The sequence below is a fragment of the Hesperophylax consimilis genome, chromosome 27, assembly GCF_061612785.1.
Source record: "Hesperophylax consimilis isolate HC1 chromosome 27, BYU_Hcon_1.0, whole genome shotgun sequence".
Taxonomy (NCBI): domain Eukaryota; kingdom Metazoa; phylum Arthropoda; class Insecta; order Trichoptera; family Limnephilidae; genus Hesperophylax; species Hesperophylax consimilis.
In genome coordinates, this window is record NC_142862.1 from 12,324,991 (window position 1) to 12,339,694 (window position 14,704).

Below are 14,704 nucleotides of genomic sequence, written 5' to 3' on the forward strand. Positions count from 1 at the left end.
AGGACTGTTTTTATTTTTAAATATGGCTATTGGGTGATATTTTGCTTCCTGCAAGTAGGAACTTTCCGATTTAAAATTGAGCATTTCAAATTATTAAACATTTATTGGAACCGAAATTACATTTTCTAAATTCTTTCACAGCGATAAAAAGCAAACAAGCCGTTTGAGGATTACTTTCAAGAGCATTTTTCCGCCACCTTCAGAAGCTTCAGGCTTCAGGCGCAGCCGCAGCCAATGAAAAATTTTGGAATTAACTATTATAGTGATTTATTTTTGGGTTATTGAGGCATGTTGCGCTACTTCTTTCTTTAGCCAACGTTTCGGACAGCATGACAGCGTCCTTAGTCACGGCAGATTACGGTGTTCATGATCAGGGCAGATAAATATTACTATTAAAGTGAATAAAAATAATTAATGTGTGTCTAAAGCCTTTGTAAAACCAACCTAATGTAACATTATTATTCAAAGTGAGGATGGACTGCCACTGGATTCTATCTTAGCATACGTCCCTTTTTTCATTCACATAAAATATATATTTTAATCATGTAGATTTGTCATAGATAATATTATTATTCACTCAATTGCTCAGGTCGAGAATACTGGACCTGCGCGAAAATCGAGAAAGATATCTGCTCTTGTGAGTGCACGTTAAAACTTTGTTTTTTTTTTTTAGTATTTTATTTACAGTTCCATGGAAATGAAACTTCTTGCCCCACTTAGTCACTGTACTTACCTTTCTTTTAAATATATTTTTTAGTGGCAGCACTGATATTTATGTAGTTAAACAAATACCACAAATACCCTATAATAATATTGATAACACAGTGAAAACATTTTTTAAATTTTTTTTATATTAACTCCACACAGGAGGCCCTGAAGAAAATAATTTCCCTAAGGGCCTATGTCATCTTTGGGGATGCTGTGTGGGGAGGGTCCTTTTGTGGAGAGGAAGGAGTGAACATGGGTCTTGAAGAGTCCCATGTTGTAGGAGGGAGGAAACACAGAGGCCGGCAGCTCGTTCCACAGCCGAGCTGTTGAACTTAAGAACGAATCGTAGAAGCGACCCGTTCTCATGTGACAAATGTCAACTGTGTACAAATGTTGGGTGCGCGTTTGGCGTGTATCCCGACTACGCACCGGTGTCGAAGGGATCATTGACGCTATTTCCTCAGATCATCTTCCATTGTTATACCGATAGAACAAGGACAGCATACCTACCTGACGCCTGTGCTCTAAAGATTGCAGTCCGTTTGTTAAGATTGGGGAATCTATCAAACGGACCGCCCGTTTCTGCACAGAGTCAAGGGTTTTTTTCAGGTATTTTGGGGCTCCGGACCGGAGATGGCTGCCAAATTCGACAGTAGGGCGCACTTGCGATTTGTACAGGGTCAGCAGTTGTGTACTATTAAAGTATCTGCGGGCCCTGTACAGTACGCCCAGCTTCTGAGTGGCCAACTTTAATCTGGCTTCGATGGAGCCCCCGTACCTGAGCTGGTCACTTATAGTTACACCAAGCATATCATTGGAAGGCCTGTTCGGAAGATTGCTTGAAGATTGAAAGAAACATGGCAATATCAACAACGCATACCGCTAGATGCGCCAGTGTAGCATATTGACTTTGACATTCCTTTCAATGGCGGCAAATTGAATTTATTTAGTTTTTGGTGGCGGTGTTTTGCACTTTCTAATTTGTATTGTGATCATTGATATAAAAATATACATAAAAAATGTCCCAAAAAGTAGGTTCTGTGCATGCAGTTTATTATGTATGTGATAATTACAAACAACAAAAACGCTTCCAAGTCATTTTCAGAATGTCGAAAAAAGTTGACAGATTAGTTGATGAAATATAATATGAGTTCGTTAAATCCCAGGAAATAAAATGTTTTATTACATTTCTAAGTCATCATGGCCACTTTAGTATTTTTTACGTATTAGCAAAAAAATGATAAGATCATTCTTAGGTTACTTCATTTTTATTTCTTGATTTCTCTAATTTATTAAATCCATTAAAATGTATAAAAGAAAACCAAGGTGCATAACTCACGCCGCTAAGAGGGGCTAGCGTAGCATGTTTGAAAATGTGAGAGGCATTATTAATATTATAGGGTATTTAGTTAAAATCATAAACCTAAAAAGACAATGTTTGAATCCAAAAAAGTCATAGATGACATAATGGTGTATGTTCAGTATGTTGTGGTTCTATGTCAAGATGCATGGGTTAAACATGCGGAACAAATTCTTTAATGAGCATTTACCTGCTGAAGGGGATGGGGAAAGAAAAATATTTTGGGGATTCAATGAAATGAATATAATGTTTTTTTTTTAGTTATTTATTTCAGTCCTCCTTCCTTTAAAGATATATATATATATATATTTTTAAATAATTTTCTTTACCGATCTTATCTTTGTCCCAAATAAACAGGGGAAAATATGATTGTAGCATTCCCCTTTAACCAAACTTTGTAACAAATAAACTGGTGTAAATGTGACTGAATCATTCCCATTCAACCAAACTTTGTAACAAATAAACTGGTGTAAATGTGACTGAATCATTCCCATTCAACCAAACTTTGTAACAAATAACTGGTGTAAATGTGACAAAACCATTTCCATTCAACCAAACTTTGTAACAAATAAACTGGTGTAAATGTGACTGAATCATTCCCATTGAACCAAACTTTGTAAAAAATAAACTGGTGTAAATGTGACTGAATCATTCCCATTCAACCAAACTTTGTAACAAATAAGCTGGTGTAAATGTTGACAGAATCATTCCCATTCAACCAAACTTTGTAACAAATATACTGGTGTAAATGTGACCGAATCATTCCCATTCAACCAAACTTTGTAACAAATAAGCTGGTGTTAATGTTGACAGAATCATTCCCATTCAACCAAACTTTGTAACAAATAAACTGGTGTAAATGTGACTAAATCATTCTCATTCAACCAAACTTTAAAAAAACAAACACTTAAAATATGGTTTTATTTGTCATTCATACATATCCACATACGGGAGAAACAAATACAAGTCAAAGTAATCATTTTCAGGGGCAGTCAATACCTGCTGGAAAAAACAAGATGTTCATAGTTTAAAATTTGCTCTATAAACTATACATTATATTATGTCATAATATGATAATGCGTCTACAATAAAAGACAACGGTGACTTATGTGTTTGTTACCCCCTTATTATGTTGATTCAATTCAGTGTATGTAAGATAAAAAATACAGAGTTAGCATTCTTCTGATGACACGCGCAGTCTCTTTTTCTTTACATAGTGTTCAATGCGGTTTTCCAAACTTTCTGTAAACAAAATAAAATAATTACACAACAATTAAACATGCAATAATTTCATTTTTGTTTTCGGGAATGAATAAATGCAAATCTTAAAAGCGGAAATTAAACCAACTTCCCGACCCGACCAGACCGTCCGCAGAAAAGCAAAGTTCGCTAAACAGTTTGTAGTGCAATCTTTTGATGGACTTTTTCGTGCAAGGCTTTCTCTCATAGTTCACATGCTCATTTTAATTGGGGTGATTAAATTATAAAACAAACAAACAACGGTCTAAATACTGTAACAACATATTCTATTTTGGAAACAAGCCGAACCTTTGTTCGCCCGATTTGGGATTCTCAATTGCGTGTATTATGCAGCGAGCAATTGACAAATCAATAAAGGGTATATGCCCACACCACCGCCTCGTTCGGCACAAGTTGGTTTGTTCCCCCTCGCCCTTATGGGCAGAGGTCTATTTTTCTTTGGGCTATGGTTGTGCGGCTTAGAATGGGTCAACATAAAATACTAAAAAAATATCCTTACCACAAGTTGTCCTTTTCAACAGAGGCTGATATGTCTTGGGGGTGACTCCTTGCAACATGCAGTCACTCTGGTGTAGGAATTCTCTTCTTCCATACTTCAATCCCAACGTCTCTTCGATACTATTGGGCGGCCTCCTGGACACCTCTTTGTTATATAAAGTCTCCAAGTCCTCAATAATGTCTCGTATCATAGAGGCCCTGCAATAAATTTAAAAGTTAGTATTTTAGTAGGAAGCAATAATTGCTTTTCGATTACCATAGTCCCAGCTGTTCTCAACTGTCCAGAGCCAGTGGGACTAAGCTATCTGAAAAAAAAGGAGGGGGATGGGGCGGAACGATACAACGCGCCACAAATATAGATACTACACATATATTATTTGATTATTGATTACATAGAGTATGTGATGTAAAAAACGGTTCCATGATAACTCAACACAGTGACAATTCAACACACATTTAAAAAGTGATATAAAGTCATTAGAAACGATGAAAAAAAAAATTGAAACCTAACCTAACCTAATCTACAAAACCCAGTTAATAATTTTTTTGTTTCATCACTTTCCATGACTTTATATAACTTTTTAAAGATGTGATGAATTATCATTTTGATGATTTATCCGGTCACCGTAAAAAACAACTTAGATATAGCACAAAAATTTGGGAGGCGGGAAAATTGGATAACCAACACCTCTGCCCTGGTTCACCCCAAGGGGTTCGCTGTGTTTGGTGACTTAGCAGAGATGCCCGAGTTCATGAGGTAAGGATTGTTTAGGTCTTGGTGGCGGATGTATCTGCCCACCTACGGCAGACGTAGAAGGGTTAAGAAGCTTTTTTTAGGTTAACAAATAATGCTTATCTAACTAAAAATGATGCTAACCATCACCCCATTTCTTCACAGGGTTAAGCAGAGAGAATATGCTCATATCATCCACTCACGCATCAGAGGTCTCATTTCTTTGCAGGAATAAGTATGCAAGGTAGGAAGAAAGGTGATGCATGGTGGGATGATGAGATTAAAAAAAGATAGAAAGCATAGTTATGTCTGATTGCGGCTGGCAGTGCTTTCAGTGAAGAGAAGGATCGAGCGGATGAAGTGTATAAGGGATGTAAAAAAAAGGTAAGAGTTGGAGTGAAGGTACGAAAGAAACGCCCTGAAGAGGAAGAAAATGACAAACCACTTCCAAGAAAACATTAAGTTGTTTTGGAAGGAAGTCAAAAGGTCCCGGAGTGGTACATAAAATGGAAGAATGAAAGTGATAAAATCGAAAGATGGATGAAGAATATTGCTGCTGAATATTTTAAAGAAGATAGCTGTATAATTCTCACATGGTTGTACAATCTTTTTAACCAATGTTTAAAGGAGGGTTACATGCCTTTAGATTGGAGAAGGGCTATCATCATTCCGCTATACAAAAGTAAAGCGAATGTGGGAATCATAGGGCTATTAGCCTGCTAAGCTCAGTTGGCAAGCTGTATGGTAGAATTTTGATTGAAAGGGTAAGAAAGTAAACAAAGGATAAAATATGGGATGTGCAAGGTGCTTTTATGAGTGGAAGGGGGTGCATGGACCAGATCTTCTCATTGTGTATACTCACTGAGAAGTTTCTGGCAAAAAACCAGAAATTTTTCTGCGTCTTTGTAGATCTACAAAAAGCAAATGACCGAGTCAACAGGAAAAAGCTATGGAAGGTGTTGTCCAAGTATGGAGTGAATACGAATCTCATTCAGTCAATTGCGTCTCTGTATAAGGGGAACGGATGTGTTAGGGTGAATGGTGGTTTTACGGGGTGATTTGATATCACAAAAGGTGTTAAACAAGGCTGCGTAATGTCACCGTGGTTATTCAATCTATACATGGATAATTTTATGCAAGAATTGAAAGAGGTCGGATTGGGTGCGAATTTGAGTAATCTGAAAGTATGTTGCCTGTTGTATGCTGATGATGCGGTGCTGATTGTTAACAGTATGGAAGATCTACAGTTTCTTGTGTCTAGGATGAACGAAGTATGTATGAAGAATGAGTTAATTATGAATGTAATTAAGTCTAAAGTAATGGTGTTTGAAAGAGAGAGTATGAAAACAGTGTGCAATATAGTTATGAATGAGGAATACTTGGAGCAGGTGGATGAGTTTGCGTATTTAGGAATTATGTTTACGAGAGATGGAAAAGCTGACAATGCTGTAAATGCAGGTAACATTAGTTAGGCAGGTTCATTAATGGAGGACAACTCAGTTGGCGCTAACAAAAAATTGTCCGAAGAAGCGAAGTTAGTAGTCCACAATGGAGTGCTGGTACCTACCCTAATGTATAGAAATGAGGCATGGAACTAGCAGAGAAAGGATGAAAGTAGACTGAATGCTGTTGAAATGAGATCCCTGAAGCATATGTGTTGTAAAACCATGTATAATCATTATTATGTATTATAGATGTATGAATGTGAATGAAGCAAGAAGTGTGTGCCAAGACCGAGTTGTTTGGCCGCAGGGTCCTCTCTGCCTACACCTGCGGAGAAACGGCGTGATGGTTAGTTAGTTAGTTACTTCCATAGTTATAGAGTTATTTCATATTTATAAATAATACTTACTGTATAGCAGATTTGGACCACTGCGACTGGAAGTTCTTGATTACGATGGCCAGATCTTCCAGATCCACATGCCACCAGTCCTTTTTGGCCACAAACTTCCCCGACAGCGCCATGTTTTCATCTTCGGAATGTTGCATTGGTTCAGCGTCCGACAATTTACTTTCTCTGCCGCCAAATCTCAAAAATATATTTTCATCACCTTGTTCAGCACCAGCATGTTGACAATCAGCTGCAATATAAAATAAAACAAACAATAATAATAAATGTTTTGTTATCTTCCTTTTTTGTAACAAATAAAAAGATATCCTCACTGGGATCTCCAGTGCAGAGGATTTCATTTACTTATTATTAAAATTTAGGAGTATGGATAATATGAAGTAACTAACTACATACACATATTTTCCCGATTTTTAGACAAAACATTTTTAGCTGTTGCGTTCGATAAATACTTATTTAATATTTCAATAATTTTAACAATACACTAATTTATTTCTGAGGAACACGTAAATTATGAACCGTGTTTAGTTTGTGTACCGAGATATTGAAATAATCAAAGACATGTCAAATCAGTACACAGAACCGACAAGGAGCCGTTAATAAAATAATGCGTACCTTTACTATCTACATTTTCCAATGTAATTTCCGATGACTCCTTTTCATCCCTTAATGCGTCAGAATCACTACCGTTATCCTCCACCGCCTTTTCAGAGATATTCCCTTCAATTTGACAAAGACTATCTTTTTGAGATTCGTTATCGGAAGAAGAAACTTTAACTTCTTTTTGACTTGTAAAATTACTATCTTCTTCTACGACTAATGTTTTATTTGTGGTGACTTCTTTTATTGTTTCAATTTTATGGTTGCTACTTGGGTTCAGATCTTCAATTGATGTGTTTTTATTAATGTGTGATTGCTCCGTTTTATTTTGAAGTCCGGTTGTTTCTTCAAAGTCATCCAGGAATTCGAAAGCGCAGTGGTACAGATTCAGAGGAAGGTCTATAGCCATATTGTACTGAGGTTTCCTGGAAAGGGGACATAAAAATAAAATGTTCGATCTATGTATAAGCATATCACCAATTTTAAATTCAACAGTATTACATTACTAGCAAGGTTTAGATATAAAAAACTTCACAAAAAGATATTAAGTAGATAAATAAAATAAGGAGTGTAACATTTTTTGAATTTTTCAAACCTTTTTTGAATCTCTCTGTAATGAAAATATGTTATGGGGAACTGAGAAAGAACTACAAAAATCGACAAAATTTATTTTTTCTCGCGTGCAACATTCATTTCCTGGCAACACCCCTTTACATGTCACAACGGACTCCGACCACTTGCCCGCGAAGAAACTAGATTCATTCTGGCTGAATGATCTGTTAGGTTGACACGGTGTTAGAAAACTAGTTCTCAATTTCTCATAAAATCCTTCTGATAAATCTTGTGTAAACTTGTATTATTTTCAGTTCCCGGCATTGACTGGGCTTTACCCTTTACAATTTTTCAAAATCAGATATAGACAGTAATTTTCCTCTTATTTTAAATGTTAAGTGTGCAAAATTTCATCAAGAAGAATCAAAATTCTGCTTTTAAGGGGTGGGAAAAGGGTATGGGGTGATTTTTCAAAATCTCATGTAGATAGTCACATTCCTCTTGTTTTGAAGGTCAAGTGTGCGAAATTTCATCAATCTCGGAAAATCATGCCGCCACAGACACTTCCTTATATAATATGGTGACCGGATAAATCATCACATCTTTAAAAAGTTATATAAAGTCATGGAAAGTGATGAAACAAAAACTTTATTAACTGGGTTAAGTAGGTTAGGTTAGGTTAGGTAAGGTTTAATTTTTTTTTTCATCGTTTCTAATGACTTTATATCACTTTTTAAAGGTGTGTTGAATTTTCACTGTGTTGAGTTATCATGGAACCATATAATATATAGAGAGAGATGAATACTTCACAAGAGTCCCAACTGCTTCCAGTGACAGTGGGACTATGACATCACAAATCGGGGTTTTGTGAGGTTAAACAGTGTAGGGAGGGGAGAGGGGGTTTTGAAAGTACCCAGATCTTTTCATTAAACATGGCTAAAGCCATTTCAAGCAACCTTTGTATTTAGAATTGTGATCTTTCACCCAAGCGACCCCTTTGGAATATAGTCGAATGTGCCATGGAAGTAGTCTATATGTAATGCAAATTATGTAGTAGTTCAGAAAGAGAATATAAAAATGCCCACCTTGGGTTAGTTTTGACATCCAGTAGCTGAGAGATGACGGAGGGGTGTTCATACCCGCTGCCGACGAGGAACAAAATTCCTGCCATGCACCGAATTTGATGCCACAGAAAGGCGTTGGCTCGCACCAGGAGGTAATACATTCCATACCCTAAAATCATACATTAATATTGGGCCGGTTCACAATATGCAACACAAATTCAGATGTAACACAAACATCCCACCAATGACGTAGTGGTAGCAGTGAAAGGGAATGTTCCCTTCGACCCCAATATCCTGTTCTCTTGTGGTCCTGTCTGCTGGAGTGAGTCATTTAGTCCCCAGGGTTCTTCAGAAGTCTCTTCTCTACTATCCCACCGTCTTCATAGAGGTCACATCTGGCCACCGTGGACGTGGCCGGGGACGGTGTCATGTGTTCGTAGAACCACCTACCCGTCCCACTACTCACTGTCTCTCGTCGGGACTGCCTGGGTGCTGTTTAAGGGCTATTTTGTGTTGTTCGCTGCCATAGGAACGTGTTTAAATTTTCTTTTTCCTTTGTATGTTCTTCTTTATAAATGTTGGCTCTCCACTAGCTTTAAGAACAAGAACAAACTACCTTGGATGAGAAAATTTAAACGTTTTTGGTATGGATAAATATATGTTGTGCCATGTGTCGGTTGCTTTTAGAATCATTTAATTAGTATAAGTTAAGTCTTGACGTGAGAATCGATAGAAGAAACCATCTTGTCCCTAAAACAGTTCAGGAAAGTGGTGGGTGCTCTCGTGAGACTGTCATCGAATAGCCTCATTTTGCTTTTTTTACATTTGAAAGGTCCCCGTTAAATACCGATTCTCAGTGCATTTTAGCTTTATATTAAATTGTGATCAGTCGACAGGCATAAGAACATGACAGTTGTCATTGTCTGCTGATCACAATTTGTTCAAAAGCTGAAACAGATCATGAAAATTAACGGGGACTTTTCAAATTAATAAATAAATACATAAAAAAAATCATACCTTTATCATCGCCCTGTTTAGACTTCTCCGCCACAATCTGCACGCTCTTTACGTGGCGTACAAAGGCCGTGACCCCGTTGGCCACGTCCATCTTGCACAGGTTCCTGAAGTCCCAGGAGCCCTGCAGGCGCTCGCATGCGTCCGACATGGCCGGCAAGTCCAGCGAACCTCGCGGAAACCAGTATTTGTAGGTACGCTGCTTGCAGTCAAACCTGAATTTCATAGATGGCATTAACCCATCTGCACACCCGCCGCCAAGATTGGGAGGCTGCACTTCTTCCCACATACTTGGGTAGTTCACAATTAAAATTACAATCTATATAAAAGCACAAAAAGTGTTTAATTTGGGGTAATATGGGGTGAAATACTGCACAGTAAGAATCCTTCTCAAGTATGCACAGATGTTACGCCGATGGGTTAATAAGAAGATTTTAATTATGCTCTATACTCTTCGTAATGTAAAAACTTTTTCCTAACGCAAAGGATAGACATTAACCTTTTCATAGCGCTGTTATGCTTGACGGATCATAAAATCTCGACATGGACCAAGAATCACCAGTTAACGGGGACCATGTCCAATATTCTTAATGGAGTAAATTGTCGATTTGATCGTCAATTAAATACATGAGGGGGTTCTAACATTTGAACCTATCTACAGCAATTACGATTTCATCTCCAATTTTGGGTTCCATTCCACGTTTGGTTATTTAACAAATAGAAAAATGTATGTAAAGATTTTGAATGTAATGAGTAATTTTAGATTTATTAAATCAGGGGTGCCACAAGGGTCAATTTTAGGACCAAAATTATACATTATATATGTAATTGCCATGTCTAAACTTTTTAAAATAGCCCGTAGATTTATTTTTGCTGATGATACTGCACTAGTTGTCTCTAATGAAAACCCTGAAATAGCTATTCAAGAATTACAAATGGACTTTAACGAACTACTTAAATGGTCTCATGATGTAGGATTAATTATTAATGTCAAAAAAACTAAATGCATGTATATAAGATCACCGAGCTTGAAAATGTGGAACTTACCTAAAATAACTGCACATAATTTTGATTGTATACATAAAAAAATGGATAATATCTGCTGCTGTGAAAAAATTGATTTTGCAAACGAATATACTTACCTTGGCATAATCGTAGACAATAACTTTAAATGGGACAAAAGTGTGATCAAAATTTGTAACCAGCTCCGATGTTTAGCGAGTAATTTTTATAAATTAAAATTTGTATTGCCTCGATGTACTCTCAAACTTATATATCATTCTATGGTCGAATCAATACTTAGATATGGAATTCGAACTTGGGGACACTCGAGTAATATTAATATTAAATTCATTCAAAATCTACAAACTGCTATAATTAAAAAAATTGTTAAACCTAGCATTAACAAACAAAGAAACAACTTAAAATTACTGTATGGCTCTGAGGGCCTACTCCCAATTAAAGGGCTTCTCTGGTTTATTATAATTATGGATAATGCGGGAGAAAATGCGTACAAAAAGCCATTGGTGCATAGTCACAAAACAAGATTTACTGAAAAAAAAGGCCTAAAAATTCCACTAATATCAAATAAGTATGGTAGCAGAACACTTGACTATTTGATACCTGTGATTTATAACAAATTTAACAAAAACTTTAACTTGAAAAATAATGAGGAACCCTGCCCTAAACTGACAAAAAAGTGGTTAATAAATGAACAAAACGTTTATCTATCCTAAACATTATATTTGGTATTAATATTTAAACTTAAGCTAATGTGTATTATGTTATAACATTAAATGGTAGAACCTACAGACAAGCTGATTGTCACAGCTTTGTGGGACTACCCATATCTTATATTGTATTAAATGTAATTATATTAAATTTAATAAAAAAAAAAAAATAAAAAAAAAAAAAAAAAAAAAAAAACGAGGTGATGGAAAAATTAAGAACCGTTAAGACTTGCGATTTGAATCCATTGTAATATCTTAACATGCAATTATACTGTAATAATAATATAAACACATTTTTATTTACCATGGCAATATACCTATAGGCATTATGTGGTTAAGTACATAGTAACATCATGCGCTGTAAAAGCCAGATTTGTTACAAAACTATAATATTTTTATCCCAAATTTCAGATATTTTGTAAAAAAATTTTTCACATGATATTTCAAAGCCAATACTATATTATTATATTTTGATTAGGATAATAATCCTAAACACCCTAGGGTCTGCTAGAAAGCTCATCACCTTTAAACAGAGAAAGAAATAGTTGAAATCTCCACCTGCCTTGCACTATAATACTCCTGGATGTCTGACATCGGCGCCGGCAGCCACGAGACGGCCCTGATATCCGAGGGCAGCAGCCTGTTGAGGATCTTGCAGTAGGCAAGCTCGGACCGGCGCCCCCCGTCACAGGACAGCTGCTCGTCTATGGAGAGGCAGCTGCGGACTTCTATAGAAATTACCTGGAGAAATAAAGATCAATCAATTCAAAGAATATTTACAAATAAGCAACAAACAACTATCATGCTGTTTTTTTCCAATCAACTGCCACAAAACTCTACCTTGGCACACACACCTTGCTTGGCTCACATTCATGCATCGCCTCATACATACTTTCCTGTTATTCTAACCATAGATGTGCTTTATTTCAAATAAATCCATTTCAAATGGAAATGCAAAATGGATATTTTCCATTTTGCATTTTAAATGCTTTTCTAAAAACCATTTTGAATTTTGCATTTTAAATGCGTTTCTCAATGCATTTTACATTTCAAATGCTTTTTTGCAACATTCTTCCTACTATCTCCACTCATCTTTTTTTCATAAGCCCCAAATATCAGTCGGTCCTCAACCTCGCTATGAGAGATAATTTCCATTTGTCAAGTTGCTCCCTGGTAGGAGCCCTGGCAATTGAGTGATACCATTACAAAAAATACTGATTCAAATACTGAACATGGGGCCATGACGCTGTAATATTAAATGTTAGATAGCAGTTTCTATGTTTTTACGTTGGCAACATTAGTCCCGCGCAAATTTTTTGTGGTTTCATAATCTGTAGTCGTGGTGTTTTTGGATTTACCATCATGTAATATGTTTGTTCTACATTGATGTCAATTATTAAATGACAAAATTGTTTAAAAATTCTAAATTATTTTGATTGTTTGACCTGAGAAACCATTTTGCATTTCCAATGCATTTTGAAAATAGGTATTTTGCATTTGAAATGCTTTTCTAAAAACCATTTTGCATTTTCAAATGGAAAAGTTTTGACCCATTTCCATTTTGCATTTCAAATGGTTTTGGGTACCCATTTTGCACATCTCTGATTCTAACTAATAAGACGTGTCCCAACTCAAGTATATACCTGTCCACTGGCAGACACCCCCTTGTCCGTCCTGCCGCAGCGGTGGTAGTGGGACTCGGCCCGGGCCCTGATAAGGCAGCCCTTCTCCAGAGCCCTGAATAGGTGGAACTCCACCGTGTCCGGGGAGTCTTCCTGCACCGCCAGGCCTCGGTAGTTGCCCCCGAGGTAGGCGATGCGCAGGAATATTCGGCGGGTCTGGTATCTGAAATAGTCAAATTATAATTTGAGTGAGACCCTTTCATAAAGTTCTTTAACATATTGATAAATAAACTTCTCATGTTGAAACTTTGTAGGAGGGATTCAGTGTATTAATCGCAGATTAAAGAAACAGGACTGTATTGAACATCATATTACAACTAGATTAAAGTTGTTGCCATCCACTGGTCACCAGAGAACACCTGCGAGTTTGATGACCCCTTTTTCCAAATCATAATATTTATCAGTTGAAAAATGCTAATTATACCTGACCTGTTTAAATGCATCAAAAACAATCTGTTACCAGGGGGCAAAATACGAAAATTGTAAACTGGCAAAGGAAGGCTGTTACTAGGCGAAATATTATTCGCGTAATCCTGCATTAAAACTGAAAAACATGTTTTTGCAAGCTGACGTTGACGTCACACGAACACCTGTGAGAGATATTATAAATAGCTCTAACAAAATATCTTATTGACATTCAAGTTTTGCAGACCTAGATGTCCCCCTCTGACCCCCCCACCATGCGAAAGAAAAAGGATAGAGAAGAACTATATTGTCTTCATCGCTAGTCATTTGACACTGTATTAACTACAAGGCTGTAAGTGAAAAGTTCAGTATTATTCGGGTAGTGCCGTGTACGGAAAGCAGCTTTAAAGAGTAGCATATCAGTAGGCTACTTGTGGTGGCATCGCAGTCACGCAGCTTATAAGTATCTATGGGTACGAAGGGCCATAGATTAATTATCTGATCAGTGCTACCACCCGTTGTAGTACCAACCTGCTGAAATCAAACTCTCTAGCTTTCTTTCCATCTCTTGTCTCTGCCACCTTTTCCTCATTCTTCTTGGCTATAACGTTCTTCAGCTGTAGATTGTTGGCCTGAAGCTGTATTATAATGTTCACCAACTCCTACAGGGAAAATCTTCATTAGTTTAATTCGAAATCGTTCAAATTCGACATAAGAATAACTGGAAACCAATAAAACACTTAATCACTTTATTGTTATTAAGTAATAGCAGTTAGGAAACAAATGGCTAACCTAACTTTAAAATAATCGTGACTACAAGACAATATTCAGCTGTACCTCTTTTGATAAAAGAACCAAATCATCTTTTGACAAATTTTTGTTTTTACTGCGGTCTACTTTTAACTTGTTCATTTCTAAACCGGCTTTTAAGTTTCTTAAAAACAAACTGCGCTCCATACTTCAAATTTTGACATTTCAAAATGTCATAGATAATAAAAAAATCAGATGGAAGTAAATATGTTTCAAAACGTGCATTCTAAAGCCGCGTCCAAATACGTGGCAAGCCTCTGCAAGCGTCCACAAGTCCCAGCGTCTGGTGCCGCGCGTGTGGCTTGGCTTGCGTAGGCTTGCAAGAGCTTGCGAGAGCTTGCCGCCGATCCGATCGAGGTCGGATATTTTGGCCCAAGCGGCAAGCGCTTGCGGCAAACGCTGGCGTGGCATCCACACGTTGGTACAACTTACGGACTAA

The 14,704-nt window shown here is 36.9% G+C and overlaps 1 protein-coding gene across 1 annotated transcript; it reads right to left on the minus strand.

The window, feature by feature from the left end:
• Window positions 1-2,382: 2,382 nt before the first annotated feature.
• LOC149410599 (tRNA pseudouridine(38/39) synthase) lies at window positions 2,383-14,429 on the minus strand. The gene is made up of 10 exons (XM_089648115.1): window positions 14,293-14,429; window positions 13,987-14,117; window positions 13,012-13,213; window positions 11,931-12,109; window positions 9,642-9,853; window positions 8,646-8,793; window positions 7,024-7,433; window positions 6,412-6,640; window positions 3,828-4,024; window positions 2,383-3,310 (listed from the first exon to the last, which is right to left on the minus strand). The coding sequence occupies exons 1-10, from the start codon at window positions 14,410-14,412 to the stop codon at window positions 3,240-3,242; spliced, it is 1,899 nt and encodes a 632-aa protein (XP_089504241.1). The 5' UTR covers window positions 14,413-14,429; the 3' UTR covers window positions 2,383-3,239.
• Between the last annotated feature and the right edge of the window lie 275 nt (window positions 14,430-14,704).

Bases quoted from the DNA above. Each gene is read 5' to 3' on its own strand.
- LOC149410599 (XM_089648115.1), bottom strand. From the start codon at position 14,412: ATGGAGCGCAGTTTGTTTTTAAGAAACTTAAAAGCCGGTTTAGAAATG. The intron at 8,794-9,641 runs GTATGATTTTTT...GTATGATTTTAG, and splicing joins TAAACAGGGCGATGATAAAG to GGTATGGAATGTATTACCTC. The intron at 3,311-3,827 runs GTAAGGATATTT...TTTTGTTTACAG, and splicing joins GTTGAAAAGGACAACTTGTG to AAAGTTTGGAAAACCGCATT.